At 48.1% G+C, this 27,255-nt stretch overlaps 1 protein-coding gene across 1 annotated transcript in view; it reads left to right on the top strand.

Annotated features, from left to right (window-relative positions):
* Prune2 (prune homolog 2 with BCH domain) overlaps positions 1 to 27,255 on the top strand; it is a 181,151-nt gene that overhangs the window by 98,286 nt on the left and 55,610 nt on the right. The window contains exons 8-9 of the mRNA XM_042665612.1: positions 885 to 7,434; positions 8,243 to 8,984. Coding sequence (XP_042521546.1) covers positions 885 to 7,434; positions 8,243 to 8,984 — 7,292 coding nt within the window. The remainder of the gene's footprint in view (positions 1 to 884; positions 7,435 to 8,242; positions 8,985 to 27,255) is intronic.

The following is a 27,255-nucleotide window of genomic DNA, read 5'->3' as shown; positions in this document are numbered from 1 at the left end:
TTTCATTTTGGGTTATGATACAAAATGCTTTGGTCTGGGCACTTGATAAAGAAAAGAAGTTTGTTTGTCGCCTGGGTCTAGAGATCCAGAGCATGGCATTGGCATGTGCTTGATTCTGGTAAGGATTTTACAGCAGATGACATCGCCATGACAGGAGTGGGTGCAGAAGAGATCACATACTGGAAGGAAACAGGAGAGCAACAAGACATCTGAACTTGCTTCATAACAACCCATTCCTAGCCAGGCACTGTGGCTCACACCTGTAAGCTTAGCTACTCAGGAGGCTGAGATCTGAGGATTGCAGTTCAAAGCTAGCCCAGGCAGGAAAATCTGTGAGACTCTCCAGTACACCACCAGAAAACTGATAGTGGTGCTATGGCCCAAGTGGTAGAACACTTGCCTGGAGCTGATGAGCTCAGGGACAGTGTTCAGGCCAGAGTTCAAGCCCCATCACACACACACACACACACACACACACACACACTTGAGGCTAAACATGGTGGCACAGGTCTATAGTCCCAGCTACTCACTAGGTAAAAAGTGGGAGGATTAGCCAGTCACTGGTGGCTCATGCCTGGAATCCGAGCTACTCAGTAGGCTAAGATCTGAGGATCATGGTTTGAAGCCATCCTGGGCAGACAAATACACCAGACTCCTATTTCCAATTAACCAGCAAAAAGCCAGAAGTGGAGTTGTTGCTCAGGTGGTAGAGAGAAAAAGCTAAGGGACAGCAACTAGAAACCTGAGTTCAATCCCCAGTATTAGCACGTGTACGCGTGAGCGTGCGCACACACACACACACACACACACGCACAGAAAGACCCACTGCAGGGTGCAAAGCCTCCTGAGCGCTCAGCCCTCACCTGTGCATGCCTCCCCCACAGATTTGCTGTGAGCTGGAAGAGAGTCAGAACCCGTGCCTGGAGCTGGAGCCCTTTGAGTGCGGCTGTGATGACATCCTCGTGTACCAGCAGGAGGACCCTGCGGTTACCTGCGACCAGGTGGTTCTCCTCATCAAGGACGTCATCCATCGCAAATGCCCAGAGATGGTCTCCAACAGCCGGACTTCCTCCACAGAAGCGGTGGCCGGCAGCGCCCCGCTCTCCCAGGGCTCTTCTGGGATTATGGAGTTATACGGTTCGGACGTCGAGCCACAGCCCAGCTCGGTGAATTTCATAGAGAACCCTCCAGATCTCAACGACGCGAACCAAGCTCCAGTGGACGTCAGTGTCGACCTGGTTAGCCCAGACAGTGGCCTGGCGACCATTAGGAGCAGCCGTTCCTCCAAGGAGAGCTCTGTGTTCCTCAGTGACGATAGCCCAGTAGGCGAAGGTGTCGGCCCTCACCACAGCCTCCTCCCGGGTTTCGACTCATACAGCCCCATCCCCGAAGGAGCCGTGGTAGAAGAGCACGCACGGTCTGGAGAACACAACGAGCACTTTGACCTCTTCCACTTTGACCCAGCACCCATGGCTTCTGAGCAGTCTCAACCATCATCACCTTCTGCAGACTACTCCCCAGCAGACGACTTCCCCAACAGCGACTCCTCCGAAGGACAGCCCCCCGCTGGGCCGACAGAACTCGAACAGGTGGGGGTCCACGCGTCCACATATCCCTCCGAGTTCCTCTTGTCACAGGAGGGTAAAGATGGCCTGGTTGCGTTTGATGAGGAGTTTGTTCAGAGACCAGAAAGCCTCAGGGATAACTCTGAAAGACATCTGAGCATCGCAGGTTTTAGGGGGGATGAATCACCTTCCTCAGACCGGCCAAAGAATATGGGAAAGAGGGTCCCACCAACTCCGATGAACAGCTTTGTGGAAAGCTCACCACCCACCGAAGAGCCTGCCTCCCTCTATGCAGAAGATCTAACTCAAAAAGCCATGGACGCAGGGCGCCTGATGCCGCCGCAGACCCGTGTCCGGTGCAGCAGCTGGTGGGGTGGTTTGGACATTGACTCTAGAAACATAGTGGACGCATGGAGTTCCAGTGAACAAGAGTCTGTCTTCCAGAGTCCCGAGTCATGGAAGGATCATAAACCTAGCCCCATTGATCGGAGAGCCTCCGATTCCGTATTTCAACCAAAGGAGCTTGAATTCCCCAAGTCAGATCCCTGGGAACCTGCATTTGCTCAGCCCGAACCGGGGAGCCTTGGTCCTCAAGACCAGGAGGAGGAAACTGGACCGTTTGACGGCCTGAGCACTGAGAAGTCGCATTTGCCACGGGCTCCACCCCAGGGAACAAACCACCTGATGGAAGGCTTTGCTGCTCTGTGGCAATCAGGCCACTCACCCACGGCCATGCCCGAGCCTTGGGGAAATCCACCCCAGGCCGGGGCCCCCCCAGCCCCCGGGTCATTCCCTGCCTGGAGTGTGTTTGATAAAGAAGATGATCCTGAAGCTTTGAAAAATACCTGGAATATTCACCCAACCACGGCAGAGACAACATCCGTGAGCGAGCCAACGGAGTGGGCCATGGCCAAAAGTGGATTTTCTTTTCCTTCGGGAGATCAACTCCCTAACCCACTGAGTGCAGCAGATAACGTCGCAGCTTCCCAAGCGTGGGTCAGGAAAAACCCTGACTCCAGGGATCCTGTCTGCGTGTCTGGGAACCCCAGCTCTCCCCTGGAACAAACGTGGAATAACCTGGAGCCGCTAAGGAAAGAGCGGAGTGGCGTGGTGGGTTCTCCAGCTCGGGGAAAGGCCTACGACGCGGTGGATTCCTGGAACCTCTTTGAGGAGAGTGTTCAGAAAGGCAGCCCGGAGGCCCTGGCTCCTTGGGAAGAGTCCTTCTTCTCCTATAAATGCTCTGATTACAGCGCCCCCAATGTGGGAGAGGATTCCGTGCCATCCCCCTTGGACACCAACTACTCCACCTCTGACTCTTACACATCGCCAACGTTTGCTGGCGATGACAAAGACACTGGACGCAAGCCCTGTGCTCAGGAGGAAGCGGCAGAATCAAAAGATGTCCTCTGCCCCCCGGAGGAGGCTGAAGCCCCTGCCATGTCCCCCCAGCAGGCACCAAGAGATCGAATCCGTTCCGGGCCTGGGAACCTGGATATGTGGGCTGCGCCTCCGGCAGACGGCGATCCCCAGGGACATGCCTCGGGTGACTCAGATAAAGATTCACTCAGGACAGAGGAGTACCCGGACGCAAAGACCATCTCCCTGGAGGAGGAGGAGGAGGAGGAGGAGGAGGAGGAGGAGGGGGAAGAGGGGGAAAGCAACCCCTCCAGTTACGACGACCCCAGCATGATGCAGCTGTACAACGAAGCCAACCGCCAGCTCTCACTTCTGCACAGCAGCACCAACTCGAGGCACGCAGCCCCCGATGGCCTTGACACGTGGAACAGAGTCATTCTGGAGGACACCCAGTCCACGGCTACCATTTCAGACGTGGACAATGAGTTGGACTGGGATGACTGCAGTGGGGGCATGGCCATTGCCGGCGATGGTCAGAAAGAAGGCTCTAGCGGAGAAAGGATGGAACCAGAGACCCGGTTCTCAGTGAGACAGCTGGAACCCTGGAGCACAGACTATCAGGAAGCAAACCAGGCAGACTGGGAGCTTCGGGCCTCTGGAGAGCACCCCAGAGAGCCCACTCCCGGTGATGGCCACACACTGAGTGAGAAGAGCGGGCAGTTCATTGCAGACAATATATGGGATTCGGTCATGAGCGACAAAGGCCTGTCATCACTGCGCTCACCAGAGCCGGCAGGGACGAGGGGTCTGGCACCAAGCAAAGCTGCTCCTGAAAGCCCCACCCATTCCTCAGATGGGCTCAGCCAGTCAGCAGCACTGACAGCTCCTCCTGTCGACGATCTGCACCCGTGGCCAGGAACTCTCCCGGCCCACGCCACATCCTTGACAGCCAGGCTTGAGACGCCAGGACGGTTTTCGCCCGCAGATCCCTGGATAGTTCCCAGTGACGACCAAAGCCAGGGTGAGGATGAAACTCCGGGAAGCTCTGGCTCAGAGCACCTGGACAAAAACGAGGCCATAGGCTCAGGGTTGAGTAGCACCTTGGAGATTTCTGGAGAAGGGTCTGGTGATCAGCCACTCTCCCCTCCAGTTCACGCCGAACCTCAAGAAACCTGCCTCGGATCAGGCAACATCAGCTCTCTTTCGGTTCATTGCAGTCCTCAAGCTGAGGAAGCCGAGGAAGACTTGCACTATGAGAAAGGGTCTTTCGATAGCTTCCGTGGCGCTGCTCAAATAGAGAGGTCTACCGGAAAGTTTCAGACCAACGAGACTGATGAAGAGCCCCTCATACTGCACGGAAATTCAGTTGAAACTACCGAAGTTTCCGGTGATAGGGACTTAACAAAAAATGCAGCTTTATCTGAACCGGATGTGGAGAAAAGCGAAGAATGTAATGTTCTAGAACCAGAGAGCACGGACAAAGGACTTGCTCACGAGTTTCCTCAAAGCCTCAGTGTGGGTGATGGCCCCCTGGACGGCGAGCTGAGGGACAGTCGCACAGGCTCTGAGATGGCTAAGGATCTTGATGGCGAAGGGGTCACGGGAAGCCTGCCACCAGCCAGTTTGTCTGGAAATCAGGACAGAGACAGCATTTCTAGTGAGTACACTCGTTCAAGTGCATCCAGTCCTGACCTAAATGATTCTTCAGCCGCTCTCTCTTCCTGGGGTCAGGGACTCACTAGTGAGCATCAAGTAGAGAATCCAGATAATAGTGCACAGATCTGCCCGGAATCTGAACTCAGTATCACTGGCGGCCAAGAAAAAGTCGTTCCTGAAGTGAAGGACTTAGAGGAAAACAGAAGGGATGACTCTGAACGTAACTTGGGTCACAAGCTTTCCACATTTGCAGAGATTTGGACCGATTCAGTGGATGGTGATTCTTTATCCTCTCTATCCAGCCCAGAAACAGGCAAATATTCTGAATTTTCAAGTGTGTACCAGGAAAGAAATCCCATGGTGAGACATCAGGAGAAAAACGAATGTGACATTGTACAGCCACAAGATGCCAGGGTCCCATCAGCCAGCTCAGCTCCCGAGGATGACAGCGTAGGCCGTGGAGAGCCAGGAGAGAAGGATGTCCATTGGACGGATACTCAGGTCACTCAGAGTGCATCCAGAGCTTGGGATTCACTGAATGAATCTAAGTTCTTGGTGACAGAGGCTCCCACGTCTGAGGAGTTTTCCGATTACATAAGCAGCTCAGAACCAACAGAGAAGGAGAACACGTTACACCCATTCTATAACAACCAACAGAGCAGCCCCGTTGGGTGGAATGTCTCGCCACACTCCGAGACTCATGTACAGATCACTGCGGTGAAGAAAGAGATGAGCTCTTCTCCATCTACAGGAAAGCCAGGAGGTGATGTATGGCAACTCTCTCCCGGAAGTGAACCAAAGGACACTGGCGATTCTGGACTGGAAATGCTCGGCTTCTCAGCTGAGAGCCGTGAGTGGTGGGATGCCCCCCCGCAGGCAGGCAGAGCCGTTGAGAGTTCATTGGAAGGGAACGCGTCTGACTCCAGCTGTGGGGTAGAGGTGAATGCTTCCGTCTACCCGCATGTGGGGCCCTGGGGAGAACCCATTCGAGGTGACACTGAAGCCCTGGAAACACACTGTACCAATCCTTTCAACGATCAGTTTCAGTCACCCTTCCTGGATAGTCCTGGGGAGAACTCCCACGGGGAACTCTGGAACATCCAGCCAAAGCAGCCTGACCCAGATGCTCAGCAATTTAGTCAGCTTGTAATACTGGACCACGTTAAAGAGAAGAACTTCAGAGAGCAAACCTTCTTGCCAGCTGCTGGTGATGAGCGCTCTCCTGAAACTCACACCCAAGAACCCTGTCAGGATACCATGCTGTCTGTCTGGGATCAGAAAGATCCCGCATTGACTCCCATGGATGAAACGGAACATACCTTTAGTGAGGGCCAAGAAGCACATTGGTGGGAACAAGGAGAGTCGTATCTCGGTGAGATGACACCCGCAAGTATCGCCACAGACAATAACCCTGATGTTAGCTTCCCCTCAGAGTTGATCAGAGAATCAGGCTCTGAATGGGATAGCTCTGGTTCTCCCGAGGGATCCCAGGGTGCCTTCGCCCCAGACATTTTACACGGTAACTTCCACGAGGGTGCACGACTGGCCTCAGCCTCACCTGACTTGTGGGTAGACGTCAAGCAGCCCTTCAGTGTCAAAGCTGACGGTGAGAATCCTGATATCCTCACTCACTGTGACCACGATGGCACCTCGCAGGCATCCAGCAGCCCTGACATCTGTCACGATTCTGACGTAAAGCAAGAGGCAGAACAGCACCTCAGCGGGCACCTGGCACCTGAGACGCAATCTGCTGAGTTTTATCTCACAGAGCAGAGGAGAAAGGAAGAGCCCCGTTCAGAAGCTGGGCTGGAATCGGTCCCACGCGATTCAGAATGCTGTGCTGAAAAGACAGTCCCTCTGCCTCCCGCCAGTGATCAAGCAAACCCAAGCGACCCCCAGCAGCCTGCCTCTCGTGCAGGTTCTCCCGAACCTTCTGAAACCAGTAAGGATGACAACGCACGGTTTAAAACATCAGGAGAAGAAGCCGGGCCAGACACGGCACCTGTCTTGGAACTGGTTGACACAACAGTCCCAAGGATTGAAAATGTGGGAACGGACGTGTTTGTGACCAATCAGGTGCCAACGCTGGAAGGCAACTGCTCTTGGGCAGCAGAGGACTTTTCTCCTGGAAGTCACACAGGCAAGGGGGGCTCGTCTGCTGTGGAGCAAGCCTCAGCTCTGGTGACCGGCACCTTGCTGGCCTTGGACGCCTGCCTGGATGTGAGCGAGGCCGCCTACGACCACAGTTTCAGCAATGCCTCCGGTCTCAACACTTCCACGGGAACCATCGACGACATGAGTAAGTTGACATTATCGGAAGGCCATCCGGACACACCAGGGGATGGAGACGCGGAAAAGCAGGACATCTGCTCTTCTGAAGCCTCGTGGGGTGACTTTGAATATGACATCGTGGGCCAGAATATTGACGAGGACTTCATGAAAGAACCTGAACACTTCCGCTATGGGGGCGACCCTCCCTGGGAGGAAGATGCTCTGAAGCCATCACGGGCTCCTTACACGCCACCCTTTGACTTATCCTACCTCGCTGAACCTACCCCGGCGGCTGAGACAGTGGAGGAAGCTGGCTCTCCAGCCGATGTGTCTCTAGGGAGCGAGGCAGCTGAGATGTTGCTTTCTGCCCTTCCTGATCAGAATGAGGGAAACCACCTGGAGGTCAGGAGTAGGCCGGCTGAGCACCAGAGGGTTGTGCTGCATATAGATGAGGACCCTGCCTTCCTTTCTTTGCCTGGAGGAAGAACGGGCTCCCACACCGAGTCATCCCCATCCAGTAGTGGCTGGGATATGGAAGTGGATCATTCTGATTCGCCAGCAGATGGAGACAGAGGGCCACGAAACGGTAAGAAACCACGCCCAAGAAACTTGCTTCCCTCCAACTGGGGGCCATGCGTGGAACACGCTCTTCCTACTAATGTAAGAAGAGAGAACTATATATTTTTTTTTTTTTGATGCGTGCCTAGCCGTGTTCTGTACAACACCACTACAATTTAATCAGGGATAGTTAATATATATCCCTGGTTGTGCATGTGAAAATTAAACAGCAGTGCAAGTCAAAACATTTTATCAAATGGCCCTTTTTTTTTTTTTTTTTTAATGATCCTGGGGCTTGAACTCGGAGCCTTGGTGCTGTCCTTCAGCTTCTCTTGCTGAAGTTTAGTGCTCTACCACTTGAGCCACAGCTCTATTTCTGGCATTTGGGGAGTTGAATTGGAGTTAAGAGTTTCCTCAGACTTTCCTGCTGGGCTGGGGGCTTTGACACCTGCCAGGGCTGGTGTGAACCGCCAGTGCCCAGCTAAATTGCCTTTTATTAGGTGAAGATTTGCAAAGATCACAGATTACAATAAGGCACCCATGGCTTATACCTGAAATCCCAGCTGCTTGGGAGGCTAAGATCTGAGGATTTAGGTAGCCTGGACAGAATGTACCACAAGACTTCTCTCCATTTAACCACCAGAAAACTGGAAGTGGCGCTGTGGCTCAAGCGGTAAAGCGCTAGCCTTGAGTTGAAAAGCTGAGGGACAGTGCCCAGGCCCCAGAGTTCAAGCCCCATGACTGACAAAAATAGTTTTTTTTCAAGGATCACAGGTTATATATGTGTTAATTAAGCCTTGCTTTTTCCCTTCTCACTTTTCCTTTTCCATTGCTAGTTGTCAGCACTGAAGTATTAGAGTCACAAGAAATGACAATTGCCACCACAGATCCTGAGCAGATAACATCAGAATACAGAGGAGAAAAAGCCACAGAAAAGAATGAAGAGCATCTGTCCCCCCATGTGGATTTTATTCTTGTAAGCCATGACCAGCACTCACTCCTGGAAGCAGAGGCCTATGAGGAACATGAAGACACACCCAAATTAGAAGACTTCCACATCGGTTCTGAAGAAATAGGGGTGGCAGGATCTCAGTTAGCGAGCATTGCAGTCACATGCCAGCCGGCCTCCTTAAATGAGAGCAAGGAACATTCTGCAGAGCCCATGTCTTCTAACAATCACAAAAGGTCATCTCCCAAGAGCCCTACGCAAGACCAGAGCTGGATGGTCTTGGGCCATGTTGAGGTTGGTGACTCAGAGCCAGCATTGTCTGGCAAGACCACAGATCAGATTTCGGATCCTAGTTTGGGCAAGAGTCCCCAGATACAGACTCAGGAAGAACTGAAGCCTCTAGAATCTTTAGCACTAGCAACAGTCAGCAACCGGTGCAGCCAATCGGGGAAGAGCAAGAGCCCGGGTCAGGCTGGCCAGGATGGAGTTCTTTTGCAGGTGGTCAGCCGTGACAATGAATGGGAAATGCTTTCACCACAGCCTTCGCAGAAAAACAAGATCCCTGAACAGGAAGTGGAGGAGGAGACTGAGTTCCTCGAGCCTGTAACTGGGCAGCCAGGGACAAAGGGGTAAGCAAATGCTAGATTCATTGCTCATTTTCTGGAGAAGCATTTTACTTAGAAATGGTGAGGAATTATGGACTATGAAGAACATAGTTGGTTATATTTATTGCAAGGAATATTATCAGTAAAAGCAGCTGCCAGAGAACTATCACCAAAGTGATGATTTGAGTATGCTTTCAAGCAAAAAATAGAGCCATTCTTCCATCTCTTGATGACTCGACTCCACTCACTTTGGCTCCTATATAACAAAACAGGCAACTAGTGGGATTAACATTTACTCAGCTTCAACTGGGTGCAAAGCAATTTGCACACATTTTCTCATTTTCTCCTTACATATTGGAAGATAATAAAAACATAAATAAAATGGTAGTATGAACCGGGTACCAATGGCTCAGACCTGTAATCTTAGCTACTAAGAAGGCTGTGATCTGAGGATCACAGTTCAAAAGCCAGCCCAGGGCAGGAAAGCCTGTGAGATTCTTATCTCCAATTAAACACTAAAAATGCCAGAAGTAGAGTTGTAGTTCAAGTGGTAGAGCATTAGCATTAGTTCAGGGATGGTGTTCAGGCTCTGAGTTCCAGCCCCACAACTGGCAAAAAAATGAAAGTAGTTTGAGGGAGAGAAACTAAGGTTCAAATCAAAAAGTTTCTGTAACTTCCCTAGCTTTTCTCTGCCTCAGAGCTTCCCATACTTCATACTTTTCTAACAGACACATTGCCTGTCTTCCAGACAAGGCATTTTCCAGTTTTATGTAGCATCTAACTTTCTGGTTGGGATTGGCAAACTCTGCAGCAAGATCAAAATCTTAGCGTGACCTATGGATCACTTAATTGGCTGAGACATTGGCAAGTCATTGATCAAATTAGTGATTCCATTATTCATTCATTCATTCATTCATTCACTCACTCACCGTATGTTTTCAGAAAATTTGCTCTGTGCCTCGTGTTTGGGTGGCCAAGTAGGCACCCAGCAAGTGTCAGGTTACCATTACTGCTTTTATGGATTAGTTACTTTGCTGAAAATATTTAGAAGCTGGGCACTGGTGACTGATGCCTGTCATCCTAGCTACTCAGAACGCTGAGATCTGAGGATCACAGTTCGAAGCCAGTCCAGGCAGGAAAGGCTTATCTTCAATGAACCCCCAGAAAATCGGAAGTGGCACTGTGGCTCAAAGTGGTAGAGTGCTAGCCTTGAACAAAAGAGCTCAGGGACAGTGCCCAGGCCCTGAGTTCAAGCCCTATGACTGATAACCACCCCCTAAATAATTACAATCCTTATTTCTCTATGAGATAAATTTGGTAAGGATAGAATTCATCTCTTTTAAGTGTAATAGAGGATAGATGTGTATTTTGTTTTTTTCTACTCAGTTTCTGAAAGTATAAAAGACTGTATACACCCAAGGTGTGTCAAAGAATCTATATTCTGGGCCTGGTTGCTGACTATGTATTTTAGGATCATTCCCAGTTTATATTTCCTCATCTGTAAAATTAGACATTTGGCTAGACCATTCAAGCATTACTGCAGTATTAAATTGCACAAACATAAGTTGTGTGGAAACAGGAGTCCTCCAAGAGAGCTTTGACATTGCAAATTACATTTTTTTCATGAAAGGAGCAGACAAAACCCACAAGGAACAGCAGGGGTGTGCGGAGGGATATTGAAATTCAGAGGGATATTGAAGTGCCAAAAGGAGTCAAAGCATACTCGGAAATGCAGTCAGGTTCAGTTGGCCTACTCCTTCTTTTTCCTGTCAAGTTATTTCCTTGCGGAGAGACCTCACATCCGTTATCAGTAAGAGAGTAGCAGATGGATCCTAGCAACCCAGCTGGCATTATTGTGGATTGAGGGAAGAACTCAGCAGCCAGGCTGAGATGTGATTTGGCAATTCTTGTCTGCATTTGGCACATGCCCCTGAAACCCAACAGATGACAATCAGGGTTCCTTTGTACCACAAGCACCTTCTCTTTCCTTTGCTCATCTCTTTCCACCCAGTCTCTTGTTAGTAAGAAGACTCTGTCCCGCTGGCATTGCTAGTCCTTTTGCATAGATAATTTACTCTGAATATATGGGAAAGATTTCCTTGATACTGGATCTTGAGAGGATACAGAGTTGTCTAAAACAGCCTGTCTAAAACAGGCTAAAGTGTATAATTCAATGGTAGAGCACTTGCCTAGCATGCTGAGGTCTTGCATTAATCCCTGAGCGCCAAGCCCCCAAGCAAAAAAAAAAAAAAAGAAAGAAAAGAAAAGAAAAACCAGTAGTTCTCTAATGCCTTTAGGCAATGAGGTATCAATATCACCTGAGCTCTTATTCGAAGTGCAAATGACCAGCACCTTGACCCTCCCCTGGACTCAGGAGCTCTGGAGTAGAGCCAGATAGCTTTACTTCAGTAATTCCCATGATTTGGATTCACACTTAACCACTACTAAGGTTCAATATGTCCACTCATGTCTGTAATCCCAGCTACTCAGAAGACAGTTGAAGGTTGACGGCCAGGTTGGGCAAAGGCATTAGCAAGAACCTATTTCAAAGAACAAATTAAACATGTGTTAGTACTTATCTATAGTCCCAGCTACATGGGACTCAGAAGCTAGGAAGATCTTGGTCCAAGGTCAGACTTGGCCAAAAGCATGAGACTCATCCAAAAAATAACTAAAGCCTCCCTGCTCCCCCCGCCCTCCTTCCCCCCCCCCCCCCCCCCCGCCGCCCTGCCCTGCCAAAAAAAAAGTCTGAAAGTTACAGTTTTATTGGTGGAGTGTTTGCCTTGTTGACAAGCAAGAGACTCTTGAGTTTAAACTCAGGAATTACTATTGTCAGTCATAGTATCCTAGGAGTTTAAATTTTAAATAAAGACTGGGACATCAGTAATGGTTAAAATAGTGAATGATCAATGTTAATTTAAACATGAGGAACGACTATTTATGGTTGTGCGCTATAGACCAGCAACTAAGTACTCTACCTGTATGCTCATTCCCTTTTCCTTTCCTTTTCCTTTTCCCTTTCTTTTTTCTCTTTTGATCCTGTGAATTAAACACAGGTCCTCACAAAGGGTAAGCAAGCATAGCCACAATCCATAAACCTTTAGTTAAAAGACTGGTGTGTTAAACAGAAAGGGATAATGGTGTTAAGTTTGTCAAGGTTTGCCAGGGGAACAGAACATCTGTGTGCGTGTGTATAGATTACACGTGTGTATAGAGAATGCAGAAGCTCAGGCACTGATCAGATAAGGCCTGTCTGCATGGTACAGGGTCATTTTCTTGACTCAGTCTGCTGATTTCACTGGTAATCACTTCATTAAAGGTACCATTCAGCAACATCCAGGTACACAAGTCGATCCGGGAATCATCGTCGACTCTAGTCATAAGCTCAAATAGTATGCTAGGAAAGCATCAAACCATTAGAAATCTTAAACTGACCAGCTAAATGATAGAGCTGTGACCATCGATATACAAATGTATGGCATTCCATATGAATATGAGACAAGGAAATGGCTGCTTGAGGTGATGGAAGGAAATAATTCCCAAGAGGACTAAGAAAACAGTACTTACTGTCTAATCTTTTGGAGTGTTTTGTACAACAGAGGGGTATGAGAAAGGGGGAGAAGGAGTTAGACTTGCCAAAATTGAGTATATGGGAGTACCTGATACTCAGATTTGCACATAGATCTTGTTTACTGGCTCTGGGAAATGAAAATGACCTCAAGCCAGGTGGTGGTGCCTCACATCTGTAATCCTAGCTACTGAGGAGACTGAGATCTGAAATCTGCAGTTTGAAGCCAATCTGGGCAGGAAGGTCTATGAGACTCTTATCTCTAATTAACCACCAAAAAGGCAGAAGTAGAGTTCTGGCTTAAATGGTAGAGTGATCACCTTAGCACAAAAGCTCAGGGACAGCACCCAGGCCCTGAGTTCAAGACCCAGGTCTGGCACAAAAAAAAATAAAGGAAGGAAGGAAGGAAGGGAGGGAGGGAGGGAGGGAGGAAGGAAGGAAGGAAGGAAAAAAGGAAGAAAGAAAGAAAGAAAAATGACTTTCAAACAATATATTTCATGTTTTACAAAGTGTCTCTGTGGCTAACTCTCTGCCGTCTGTCTTTTCAAATTATCCCTTTTCTTTTTTCTGTCTGATTGGGATATTGAGAATACTTTTCCCCAGCGAGTGACGTCATTAAACCTTCCTATGTTTTCCGTGAGACCTTCAGAAATCAGGTCTTTTCAGTATGTGACTTTTGTGCAGGAGCTGGTTCTCTTTTCCACATGGATGTGAAAAATGAAAAACGAAGAAGTAACCAGAAGACTCTTTGTCTTAATGTTAAGTAAGGTGAACTCAGAAGATCTGAGCTGTCTGAGCTGATGCGCCGTGTGTGTGTGTGTGTGTGTGTGTGTGTGTGTGTGTGTGTGTGTGTGGTGTGCGTGTGTGTGTGCGTGTGCGTGTGTGCGCACCCATGAGCTACAACTAGGGCTTGAACTCAGGACCTGGGTGCCATCCCTGAGCTTTTTCTCCTCGAAGCTGACACTCTAATCCCATAGCTCTACTTCTGGCTTTTTGCTAGGACTGGCCTTAAACCACTTTTTTGATACTCTGTCCCAGCTCTCCACATCTGCCTTTGCCCACAGGTACTATGACATTTCACAAACTCCGAATTTCCCTTGATTCTTTACTATTTTTTTTGGCTTTTCCTTGAATAAAATATGGGAGACCAAACTTAGTACTGATGCTATGTTAATTTACTTTTGTACTTAGGGTTGATCATTTGATGTGTTATGTTTGGTAAGTTGGTGGTAATAATGAAATCTCATCAAAAGCTCTTGCAGTTTAATTCCTTTTTAAAAAAATCTCTCTCTCCGTGTGTCTCTTCCTATGTCTCCCTACGCGTCTCTCTCTGTGTTTGTCTCCTCTGTCTCAGGTTCTACCATCTTTGCATTTCTGATCAGTTCTATTCAGAACAAACTTTCAATAAGCACCTGCAGATGTTAAAAAAAAATTCTAGACAGAGCAAATTTTACTATTTCCCTTCCCAAGGCTGGTGAGCAAACTGATTTGATCAATGAATTGCTAATACTATCCAGAATAAGAATATTGTGAAGTAAAGACTTAACCAAACTACATCTTTGCTCTTTTAGCCATGTCCTTTTCCATGAAGAACGGCTACCAAGAGACACTTGAGCTTCTGTAGGCTAATTATTCATTTTACTCTCCCACTGCTCCATTGAAGGGCACATAAAGTTTAATAGCCAACGTTCCCAATAAAATACTTGCCTCTCACACTCCAGTCTTGCTACCCACTGAGTTCTTTTTGTCTGAGACCAAGGATTCAAAATGGGTATCTGATGCTTAACATTCATTGACAAGCTTCCTACCACCTGAGCCACGCCTCCGACCACACCCACTGAGTTCTTCTGACCCCAGAGTACATTCTTGCGGCCTCAGCAAAACTTTGAGAGCTACTGTTGGGTTGTTTCCCCAGCAGGGCTGTGTGAGGGCAGCTCCAGTGGCCAGAGGCCAGAGGGAAGCGAGAGAACCAAAGTCCCTAAGTAATTCACTGAAGTTTTCCGAATATCTATAGCTATGCTATTTTGTAGTGAGGGATTTTAGAGCAAGAGAGAGCCCTGAGTGCTAAGATGGGCTGACCAAGGCCGCTATCCTGCAGAAAGAACGTCTACAGAGGAGTCCAACTGCATTGTTAGCTCCTTGTTTGGGGAACATCTAAGATGTGTCTTTGGCTGGAACTTTGTAATGTCAGCATCGGTGTTAGAGCTTCCTTAACAAGACAACCGTCAGTGAACATTGATATTATTTGAGGAAGGCTGGAAGTATGACTTTCTAAAAAAAGCAGGATGGATTAATATGTCAGGGACACAACAGGAAAGGGATGACACATTGTGCATAGGAAAGTCCACGAAATATATAAGCAAGGAAACAGTTACAACGATGGTGGCAGAGTGTGAGGAAGCACAGGAAAAGTGCAATGTCCCGATCCAGTATTACCCTCGGCCTCAGCAATGAGCGAAGCAGAGATGACCAGAACCCAGAACAAGAATCTCAAGAATTCATGGTAGAAAGGGCCAAGGTGAGAGGAAGGACAAACTTCTTACTAAAGGAGGCCTGCCAGCCTGAGGTATTCTTCCTGGGAATTCCTTGTGGGCTTGTCTTACCTGGCTGCCTTCCCTCTCATCTCTCAACAGTGTCCTCATGGATCAAAACCACATGGGAAGATGGGCATGGGTGGCTAGCCACTCAGGAGGTTGAGATCTGAGGATCTCCAAGCCAACCAAGGCGGAAGAATCTGTGAGACTCGTATCTCCAATTAATCAGCAGAAAAAGGCAGAAATGGAGGAATGGAGATGTGGCTCAGTGGTAGAGAATCAACGTTGATTTCAACGTTGAATTAAAAAGCCAAGCAAGATCAGGAGGCCACGAATTCAAGCTGTACTACAGGTGCACATGCCCGTGTAAGTGCACGTGCGCGCGCACGTGCACACACACACACACACACACACACACAATCCCACATGGGAGTCAGAGGATGAGGGAAATGGCAGAGAGCAAAATGAGAAAAGTTTAGGGGTAGAGCTAGACAAGTAAGCATGTTATTCAGCACAGCTGGCTGGAGAACAGTAAAACCTCAGCTTCTGAAAAGTATACTGAGGTGCGTGCGCGCGCGCGTGTGTGTGTGTGTGTGTGTGTGCATGTGCACACAATATTAGCTAGCGGTTCCACCAACGTATTTGAGGATTTGTTTCCAGAATCTATGGGAGGCCTTTTGGAACAAAGATACTAAAAAGCCAGGTGAGAATGAGGTCACCCTTCGGAGCATCGGATGCTACTGGACACCCTACATGTACACAATCCCCACAACCACAAAGGATCATCCAACCCCAGATGCTCAGAGCACCAAAATCCAGAACATATTCTACCCTGTGCTTTCCATTTGTCCCTAGCATTTGATTACCATTTTACAAGATCTCCATCTAGGAGACAGACAGACAGACAGATAAATATCTCCAGGAAGGCAGAACTTTTGTCTTGTTAATCACTGCACCCCTGGTGCCTAGATTAACACCTGCTAAATACCAGGTGCCCAATTGAGTGAATGGAAAAGAACATACCATGGCTAGGCTCTGGTATAGTCCTAGCTACTCAGGAAGCTGAGATCTGAAGACTGAAAGTCAAAGCCAGGGCAGCAGAAAAGTCCGTGAGACTTTTAATTTTAATTTCCAATTAATCATCAAAATGCTGAAGTGGAGCTGTGGATCAATTGGTAGAGCACAAAAGCTCAATGATACTGCCTCAGCCCCAGAACTGACACAATGAGTGGAAGGAAGGAAGGAGGAAAGGAAGGAAAGAAGGAAGGAAGAAAGGAAAGAAAGAAGGAAGAAAGGAAGGAAGGAAGGGGAAAAAAAAGGGAAAGGCCAATTTTCCAAACCTATTTGCTTATAACAAGACTGAAATGTCAAGTTTTTGTTGCTCCAAAGTTGCAAAAATCCAACTTTTTTTCTCTTGAAATTCAAGACCTTAGTTACCTATTTTTTCAGTGTTCTTACACTTCAACTCATTATGATTCTTCCTAGATTCTTATAACCTTTTAGTTTTCTTAAAGAGCTATCATTTGCTTCACTGAACCTCACAGAGAAAAATAGGCATGCTTCTTCAACCCTATTCATTTCATCATCTCTTTCTTTCTATCTCTTTACATGACTATTATAATCTCTTCATGTTGAGTCTCTTTTCCTTATTGGAGAACAACAATTATTCTACTTAGCCATCTCTTATACTAGCAACTCAAGCAGTGGTTGACAATGTATGATCATCCAAAAACTTTTATTTTTATTTGTGAAAGCTCAACTATTAGTCATTTGAAGGTACCAATTAGACTCTTGGAGAATAACTAAAAACTGCAGTAGAGAATTTGACATCTAGCATGCCTTTTTTGTCAATATAATAATAATCAGAATGCTATTTATTGCATTTAAACAGTAATTCTTTTTTTTTTTTAACCTTTGCCATGTTTACATTTTTTTTAATTGTGAAAATACTGTACAGAGGGGTTACAATTAATGGGCAAGGTAATGAGTACATTTCTTATCAAGCATTCTTGCCTCCTCCTTTGTTACCCCTTCCCATCCCTTCCCATCTCCCACCCCCCCCACCCCCTAAACAGTAATTTTTATTTTAAAAAAGTATTGTAGGGAGGGATGAATGAGAATGTTGAAAGGGGTGACACTGATTAAGATATATTGTACTCATAAACTGCTTTGTTAAATGGCAGGTCTTTTGTACAACTAATTAAAGAGAATAAAAATTTAATTAAAATATCACCTGGTATAGGTGGCTCACTCCAGTGGTCCTAGCTATTTAGGAGGCTGAGATCTGGGGATCAAGATTTAAACCAGCCTGAACAGGAAAGCTCCCAAGGCTCTTATCTCTGACTACCTACCAATAAAGTGGGAAGTGGAGCTGTGACTCAAGTGGTAGAGCACTAGCCCTGTGCAAAGAAGCTTAGGGGCAGCGTCCAGGCCCTGAGTTCAAGCTCCAGGACCAGCACAATTTTTTTTTCCTGTAATTAGTTGTTGGTCTAAAACTTCCTATTATGTTTCTATTATGCAGGTATTTCTTGATTATTTCATTTGTCTGAACTATATCGGTATTTTTTAGAAATAGTAAGAATAGCAAACATTTGTTACAAGATTATTTTCTCTCAAATAATCTAGCTTATCTGAACTTTCTGAGTAACATTATTACCATCCACTTTGTGAAGAAGCAGGCTGAGATGCCTCATCCAAACTTGCTTGTAAATGGGAAATTAGATTCAAATCACACCCTCCTCCTTCTGGGCTCTGCATGCTTAGACCAAAGCTGTCTGGACCATGGTGAGCAATGTCACTTTCTCTAGAACCTTGACTTGGATGTGTGTGTGTGTGTGTATATATTATAAGTGTGCAGGCTGCTACTGGGGCTGAACTCAGGGCCTGGGAGCTATACCTTAGCTTTATCACTCATGGCTGGTGCTCTGCTACGGTGAGCCACAGTTGTACTTTGGACTTCTGTGTGGTTAATCTAAGATGAGAATCTCAGGGACTTTTCTGATTGGCTGGCTTGGAACCACGATCCTCTTATCTCATGAGTAGCTAGGCTTACAGGAGAGGGCCCTTGGTGCCCCGGTTCTTTTTGTATAGGCTCTACGCATCCCTAATCAATTCTATTGTTATTTTAGATATTGCTCATTAAAATGACATTGCTGTCTTGTATGAGTGTGTTGTGATGCTGCAGGCTGTGTGTGCACATGTGTGCGTGTATGTGTGTGCATGTCTGTGAATGTCTGTGTGGGTCTCCTGTGTGTATGTGTGCGTGTATATGTACATGTGTGTGCATATGTGTATGTGTGCATGTGTACTGTGCATGTGTGCATGTGTGTACATGTCTTTGTGTGCGTGTGTGCACTTGTGTGCATGTATCTGTGCATGTCTGTCTGTGTATGTCTGTGTGCATGTGTGTGTGCATGTCTCTGTGTGCATGTGTGCGTGCATGTCGGTCTGTGTGTGCATGTGTGCGTGCATGTCTCTGTGTGCATGCGTGTGTACATGTCTCTCTGTGTGCATGTGTGCGTGCATGTCAGTCTGTGTGTGCATGTGTGAGTGTATGTCTGTGTGTGCATGTGTGTGTGCATGTGTGTACATGTCTCTCTGTGTGCATGTGTGCGTGCATGTCAGTCTGTGTGTGCATGTGTGAGTGTATGTCTGTGTGTGCATGTGTGTGCATGTCTCTCTGTGTGCATGTGTGCGTGCATGTCGGTCTGTGTGTGCATGTGTGCGTGCATGTCTCTGTGTGCATGTGTGTGTACATGTCTCTCTGTGTGCATGTGTGCGTGCATGTCTGTGCGTGCATGTCTCTGTGCATGTCTCTGTGTGTGTGCAGGAGGTTTCAAGGGTACTAAATCTGCGGGCTGTTTTGAGCTGGGCCTGGCTGCGGGAGCCGGCCTGAGCCCGCCCCTCCCCAGCCGGCCTTAGGGACCCAGGGCTGCGGCGGGAGATCCCGAGCAGGTGATGGGCGGCGATCACGTGACCGGATCATGGAGGCGAAGCTGCGCCTCGGGTGTGAGCGGCTGCGGCCGGGAGACCGAGGCTGAGACCGAGGCTGAGCGCGCAGCGCCCGCGGCCGCGGCCGGCGCGGCTCGGGGTCAGCCTCACCGGTAGGAGGGGCGCGGGCGGCGGGCCGGGCGGCCTCGGCTGTCGGTCGCTCTGGGGGCTTGGAGGGGGAGGAGGGGGCCCGGGGGAGGAGGGGGGCCGGGGAGGGGGAGGGGGAGGCCGGGGAGGGGGGAGGCCGGGGAGGGGGGCCGGGGAGGGGGGAGGGGGAGGGGGAGGCCGGGGAGGGGGGAGGCCGGGGAGGGGGAAGCGGGGGGGGGGGGGGGAAGCTGAGGAGGGGCCCCGAGGGAGGAGGGGGCCGGGGGGGGGAGGGGGGAGGCCGGGGAGGGGGAGGCGGAGGGAGGAGCTGAGGAGGGGCCGGGGGGAGGGGGGCCGGGGAGGGGGAGCGGGGAGGCCGGGGAGGGGGGAGGGGGAGGGGGCCGGGGAGGGGGGAGGGGGAGGGGGCCGGGGAGGGGGGAGGCCGGGGAGGGGGGCCGAGGAGGCGGAGGGGGAAGGCCGGGGAGGGGGAGGCGGGGGGAGGAGCTGAGGAGGGGCCGGGGGGGAGGGGGGCCGGGGGGGAGGGGGGCCGGGGAGGGGAAGGCGGGGGGGGGGGGGAGGCGGGGAGGGGGGAGGCTGGGGAGGGGGAATAGGGGCCCTGGGGGAGGAGGGCAGGCGGGGGGGGGAGATCGGGGAGGAAGAGGCGGGGGGGGGGGGGGAGGGAGGGAGGCCGGGGCGGAGGAGGCCGGGGCTGCCCGGCGGCGCTTCGTTCTCGCGGGGCCGTGTGGCGTGGGGCCGCCCGCCCGGGGCCTGGACGTCGGGTAGTTAGCGGTGACCCCTCCCTCAGCGCGGGTCACCTGACGTCGGGTAGTTAGCGGTGACCCCTCCCTCAGCGCGGGTCACCCCACGCTTTTGTGTCTAAGACGGGGAGATGGACAGAAAAAGCCAAGGAAGCGAGCGTTTGGACAGTTGCCTGGCCAGTGTTTGCAGGGTCTTTATCCGGGTGAGTTGAGAAGCAGGACAGTGTGCAGATGTGTGTGTGTGTGTGTGTGTGTGTGTGTGTATCCTTGTTAGGGCAGTGTGCAGATGTGTGTGTGTTTGTGTGTGTCCTTGTTAGGGCAGTGTGCAGATGTGTGTGTGTGTCCTTGTTAGGGCAGTGTGCAGATGTGTGTGTGTGTCCTTGTTAGGGCCGTGTGCAGATCTGTGTGTGTATCCTTGTTAGGGCAGTGTGCAGATGTGTGTGTGTGTGTGTGTGTGTGTATCCTTGTTAGGGCAGTGTGCAGATGTGTGTGTGTATCCTTGTTAGGGCAGTGTGCAGATGTGTGTGTGTGTGTGTGTGTGTGTGTGTGTCCTTGTTAGGGCAGTGTGCAGATGTGTGTGTGTGTATATATATAGATATATAGATATATTCTTGTTAGGACAGCATGTATATGTGTGTGTATATATGTATATTCTTGTTAGGACAGTGTGTATATATGTATACATATATATTCTCATATGTATTGTTTTCTGTTTCATATTCATTCTGTCATGTGTCTAGAGATAGCGCTGTGTCTGTCTGTGATAGTTATTGAAACCAGTAAGGACACCCCCTTATTTCTCTCATGTTGGATTTCACCTGCTTCCTAAGCTGCAGAAATAGGTCATTCTCAACAGCCAGCTTTAGACCTCCATCTCTTCATCTTTTCAAAAACCCAGGCAGAAAGCGTACCCGTAGCTCACCGAGAAAGTCACTGATTGAAGGAATCCCACACGGTCACCACCTGACACGTTTCGGTCCAGACTTCCACGCACAGATTGCTAGATCCCCTGGTGGAAACGAGGGCGCAGGGGGACTCCGATCGGCAGAAGTGAGTGGAGGATTCTGCTTGAGGGCAGAGCACTGGCCGGGATGTGAAGGAGCAGGCCTCGTCCGGCCAGCTGTCCCCACTGAGGCCTGAGCTGGACGTGGTTTCAGCCTAGCTAATGCTGTGCCAGTACCGCAACCAGATGGCTGCCCAGCCCCTTCTATAGAGAAAGGGTGAGCGACTTCCCAATGAGTCATTTCAGAAATCTACATTTAATATGTTTCCATCAAATTGAACCTCTGAATTGACTGTCTGCACTGAATAGAAAAGTCTCGATTAAGATAGGAATCAAAAAACAGGGCTTGGGGAAATTTCTTCTATTGATGAAAAACAAAAACAAAAAACCACTGAAAGACTTCTTATCTAGGAGGGAAACTCTTGCTTTTTATAGAAATGTCTCCCTGGGCAAATTAGGTGAAAACTCTGTACTCTAACATACTGGGACCTTGCTTTACATTTCAAAGACAAAGAAGATTAGGCTGTGGTCAACTAACTCCCAGCACTTAAACATCTCCTGGAGACTGGGCTTTGTAATGCAAAGTTACCATTTATCTTCTCCTTAAGGTCTAAAGCCCCTTAGGTGCTTAAAGATAGTAAGCCTCTGTCTCTCTCTCTTGTTGGTAGGAAGTCTAGTTAACCATTTTCCTGGGGTTAGGGCTCTCTTTGGGTCATTCTAGTTCCTATTTCCATTCTCTTTGAATTTTCTTTTTCTCGTGTGTGTGTGTGTGTGTGTGTGTGTGTGTGTGTGTGTGTGTGTGTGTGCGCGCGCGCGCTTGTGCCCATGCCTATAAGTGAGCTGATTCTCGGGCTTGAACTTGGGGCCTGCTCAGTTTCAGTTTCCTATAGCTTTCTCTCTCAAGGGCTTTGCTTAACACATGAGCTACAGCTTCACTTCTGGCTTTTTGCTGACTAATTGGAGATCAGAGATTCACAGACTTACCTGTGTGGGCTGGCTTTGAACTACGATCCTCAGATCTCAGCTTCCCCAGTAGCTAAGATTATAGACATGAGCCACCGGTGCCTGGCAAAATATTCTTTTCTTCAGTGACTTTGTACCCTGAAAAGATTATCTCTTCACTAAGAGCTGTTTTTATATGAAGGATAACATACTTTCTTGTTCTATATAAGCTCCATATTCCTTAATATTCCTTAGAAGATGAGGTGTGAGGTTTGTATATAGGTTGAGGTACTCCAAATAAGTCACAACGCGAGAAAGATTGGATTCACCTACAGCAAATGAAAGCCAATGTTTGTTCCCTTGGCTGCCTACGATTGCTTGCCCTTCTTTTGCTATGTCAAAATTTTGTAGGCAGAAGCTTCTCATAAGCCAAGTTCCAGCAGGAGTTGTATTTGTATATGGTCAGTTCATCATCAATTCCAGCGAATAGTATAATTGGGAAGAAGGAAAAGGAGTGAGAAGGGGCAGAGACAAAATGAGCTAAAGAGAAAGTCTGCCCGCTAGTACCCTGTCTGCATTGGACTATGAAAGAATTTGTCCTGTAGCAGGAATTGTGTTGTGGGGTGGGTAGGCGTATGAGGGGTTTAGAAGAAGTTAGAGCAACCCTCCCTCCTCCCCTCACCACTCTGTCTAGGCTAGGCTCCTTTACCATTAGAAGGCCACTGCCAAAGTTGGATCTCTTATTCTGATAGCAACCTACTTACTTGCTACTTTGCTTGCTGTTCAATTCTCTGGATTGTTTTTGCATCCTAAGGTTCAACTGCTAGTAATGAAAGTTGAAAAAAACTCATGCGATCCTCTGTGTGTGTGTGTGTGTGTGTGTGTGTGTGTGTGCACGTGCGTACACACACTTGAACTCTGGGCCTCACATTCTTTTTTTTTTTTTTTTTTTTGTCATCGTGGGGCTTGAAATCGGCCTGGGCACTGTCCCTCAGCTCTTCAGCTCTTCAGTTCAAGGTTAGCGATCTACCACTTGAGCCACAGTACCACTTCAGCTTTTTTTTTTGTTTATGTGGTACTAAGGAATCGAGCCCAGAGCCTCATGCATGCGAGGCAAGCACTCTACCACTGAGCCACCTTCCCAGCCTGGCCTCACATTTTTTTTTTTTTTTTTTGGTCCGGTTGTGGGGCCTGAACTCTGGGCCTGAGCGCTGTCCCTCAGCTCTTCAGCTCAAGGCTAGCACTCTACCACTTGAGCCACAGCGCCACTTCCGGCTTTTTTTTTCTTTTTTTGCTTATATGGTGCTGAGGAATTGAACCCAGGGCCTCAGGCATGCGAGGCAAGCACTCTACCACTGAGCCAACTGCCCAGCCCCCCCCCCCCACATTCTTGATTGGCTTTTTCCTTCAAAGCTGGCATTCAACTACTTGAACCACACCTTTGTTCCAGCTTTTTGGTGGTTCATTAGAGGTAAGAGTCTCTTGGGTTTGTCAGAATTCATTTTGAATTGCAGGAAAGAAAATGAGCCCTGCAATCACTGGATCTGTGCTGGTCCTGGCTTGTGATATTTTCTCCCAGCCCAGAGCCTCTCACAAGCGCTCAGCAAAATCTAGTCCATGCATTTAAATGTCTCAAAGTTTTCCACAACAGTCTGTCACACTTCTATTTTCAGGGTGAGGTGACATTTCCTAATTCCTTTACAACCTTTACACTTACTTGCATCTGGGGAAAATAAAACAATTCCATTTTCAGAACTTGGGCATTATTTTAACAAGATCCTGTGCCTTAAGATTACCTGTGATACAGGGCTCATTACCGTGCCATCTCTGACTTCACCCTCGTAGGAAGAAGTAAAACTCATTGCGCTCTCTCCCTCCCTCCCTCCCTCTCTCTCTCTCTCTCTCTCTTTCCTTCCTTCTCCCCCCCCCCCCCCCACCGTGTAAGTGCTGGGGCTTGAACTCAGGGCTTGGGCACTGTCCCTGAACTTCTTTCACTTAAGACCAGCACAGCACTCTATCACTTGAGCCACAGCTCTACTTCTGGGATCTTGGTAGTTTTATGGACTGTCTTGCCTGGGCGGGCTTTCAACTGCAGTCCTCAGATCTCAGCCTCCAGACTAGCTAGGATTACACGTGTGAGGCACTAGCAACAAATTGCTTTTCAAAAGTCGAATGAAATCAATAATAAGTATAACCGAAGAACTCCAGGTAATTTAAGGTGGGAGTGTGGCTTTGTTGTAGAGGAGCACATACAAGATTAATGGAAGAGGCAGAGGCAGTAGAAAGGGGAAGCATTTCAATGGGAGAGAATATGCTAAACCTAGCCACTCTCAGGAAAGCTAACAGTTGGACTTAGAGAGTAAGAGACTGATTTTGCATGAAGTCTAGAGCAAATGAAGAAACTAAGGACAGTTTGATCTAAGTGGTTGAGAGCCATGAGGATCAAGCAAAACAGTTTGTATGAAATGTACTATGTTGGTGCCGGAAGCCATTGTTATTTTGAGCAGAGTTTTGTGATTGGCAATGAACTAGTCACGGTGTTGAGGACAAAGGAGTGAACCTGGGAAGATGGTATCCCGTCCGAAATGTAAATAAGGCTGGAGCTGTGTCTGAGCTGGAAAGAAAAGAGCTGTTTCCAGAAATGCAGATTTGAACAAACCCATAGTGCTTGACGGTAGACGATGAAAACCTCGTGAGAAGGTGCCTGGAGGAAAACAGGGCATCATTTCATTTACTCTGACAGAATTTCCAGCCTTGGTGAATTTCTTATTTATTTAGTTACTATTTTGGTTGGTCGTAGGGCTTGAACTCAGGGCCTGGGTGCTATCCCTGACCTTTTGCTCAAGGCTAGCACCCTACCACTTTAAGCCACAGCACCACGTCCAGTTGTTAGTTAATTGGAAATAAGAGTCTCACACACTTTCCTGCCCAGGCTGGCTTTGAACTGTGATCCTCAGATCTCTGCTTCCTGAGTAGCTAGGATTACAGGCATGAGCCACCAGTGCCCAGCTTTGGTAAGTTTCTTTTCTTTCTTTTTTGTCGGTGGTGGGGCCTGAACTCTGGGCCTGGGCACTGTCCCTCAGCACTTCAGCTCAAGGCTAGCACTCTACCACTTAAACCACAGCGCTACTTCTGGCTTTTTCTGCTTATGTGGTACTGAGGAATCAAACCCAGGGCCTCATGCATGCAAGACAAGCACTCTACCACTGAGGCACCTTCCCAGCCCCTGGTGAGTTTCTTGGTAAAAGTTAATATAAGAAACTGAAGACAGTGAAGTCCTCTTCACCATCAAAACAGGACAAAACCAACTTTGGCAGTGGAACTCGTTGAAAGTGAAAAGCAGCGTCTGATACATCAGCCTTACATTGTGGTTCATCAGGGTTCAGTGACTTCTGCTCTCTGAATTATACTTCTGCCCAGACCACAAGTCTACAGTATTTACTGTATTGTACCTACCAGGATGGGTTTAAAGAGTGATATTCTCCTCTGGCTGTCTTCCTTGGTAGTAGCTGTGTGACTCACATCTTGCAGAGAAGGATAGAAAACACCTAATTCAAAGACAAGGATTAGACGAAATGCTGCCCATGACAACCTCTGGAGATTTTGACTCACAAGTTGTAAAAGCAGCATGAGTCTTGATGGTGGACATAGGGGCTGGAGAGAAAGTAGGAAGAAAGGAAAGTTATGTGTCATCTGCCTTACTACATCCCCAGTTTACCTGCAAGACTGAGTAGCACCTGTGTCTACACACTTCCAATTTCATGGGCACTCTTGCCTGCAGCTAGAGGAAGTACTTCTGTGTCTGAAGTGCTACAGTTTATGCTCATGGTATTTAACCATTCCTGTGCTACTTTACATGAATTTATGTGTTCTTTTCCCTCTTTTTTTTCTCCTGTATTTTAGATTCTCTGAGGATAGAGATTCATTTATTCCATAATACTTCCCCCAGACTAGTTTAATACTTGTTTTTTTATTGTTGTTTGTTTGTTTGTTTTTTTGCTGATCCTGGGGCTTGAATTCAGGGCATGGGTGCTATCTCTGAGTTTCTTTTGCTCAAGGCTACCATTCTGCCACTTGAGCCATAGTTCTGCTTCTGGCTTTTTGGTGGTTTTTTGCTGGTTCTTGGCCTTGAACTAAGCACTAGAGTGCTATCCTTGAGCATTTTTGCTCATGGCTACTACTCTACCACTTGAGCCATAGCTCCACTTCTGATTTTTTGGTAGTTAATTGGAGATAAGAGTCTCACAGACTTACCTGCCCAGGCTGGTTTCAAACAACAATCAGATCTCAGGCTGAGTAGTGAGGATTATAGGTGAGCCACCAGCACCCAGAGGAAGTCCCATTTTAAAACCACCCTTGGCCATAAAGCAAGAGAATTAATGAAGGAATAAAAATGTTGCCAATTAACAATTACATTTTTTTCATTTATTATTTGCTTTAAAACCGTTACTATAAAGGTGATATACAGAGGGCTTAGAGTTACATAAGTCAGGTAATGAGTACATTTCTTTTTTTTTTTATGATGCCATCCAATTTTAGGACATATCCAGGCAAGCTGATGAAATCAGAAGGTAGCTCTTTCTAAAACTAAACAGGAAAGAAAAATACCATAGTATGAGTAGGAGGGAGACCAAAAGGACAGATAAAATGGAGATGAAAGGAGAGCTGAGGGGCCTGGGAAGGTGGCTCAGTGGTAGAGCGCTTGCCTTGCATGCATGAGGCCCTGGGTTCGATTCCTCAGCACCACATAAGAAAAAAGAAAAAAAGCCAGATGTAGCGCTGTGGCTCAAGTGGTAGAATGCTAGCCTTGAGCTGAAGAGCTGAAGGACAGCGCCCAGGCCCAGAGTTCAGGCCCCATGACCGGACCAAAAAAAAAAGAAAAAGAAAAAAGAAAGGAGAGCTGAGCTAATTGATGAGCATTGAGAGCATGAGACAGCAAGCTTGGAACAGAGTTGAGTCAGCCCAGGGCAGGCCATGAGAAGGAAGTCTGTGCATTATACGTAAGCTGTGAGGTGATCAAATCTCATGTCTTTGCTGTAAGAACAGAGACTGGATTTCCTGTAATGATCCTTTCGTGAAAATTTTCATCTCTTTGCCACATTTTTAGCTCAAGCTTGTCTCTTGCTAGCTTGATGGGTGTGTGGTGGCTCTTAGGTTACTAAGTTTATTCCTCTGTACTAGCATTTTGTGTATCTGCACTGGGACTTGAGCACAGAGCCTTGTGCGCTTGTTTGGCTTTTTCTGCTCAAGGCCAGCATGGCACTCTGTCATTTGAACCACACTTCGATTTTTGGCTTTTGCTGGTTAATTGGAGATAAAGTTCCCTGTGGTTTGCCTGCCCAGGCTGGCTTTGAACCTTGATCCTCATAGGCAGGATTACAGGTATAAGCCACCTGTGCCTCACCATGACCTAAGT

The sequence above is a fragment of the Dipodomys spectabilis genome, unplaced genomic scaffold (genome assembly GCF_019054845.1).
Source record: "Dipodomys spectabilis isolate Male_0828 unplaced genomic scaffold, ASM1905484v1 ptg000335l, whole genome shotgun sequence".
Classification (NCBI taxonomy): Eukaryota; Metazoa; Chordata; class Mammalia; order Rodentia; family Heteromyidae; genus Dipodomys; species Dipodomys spectabilis.
This window is presented reverse-complemented; position numbering and strand designations above follow the sequence as displayed.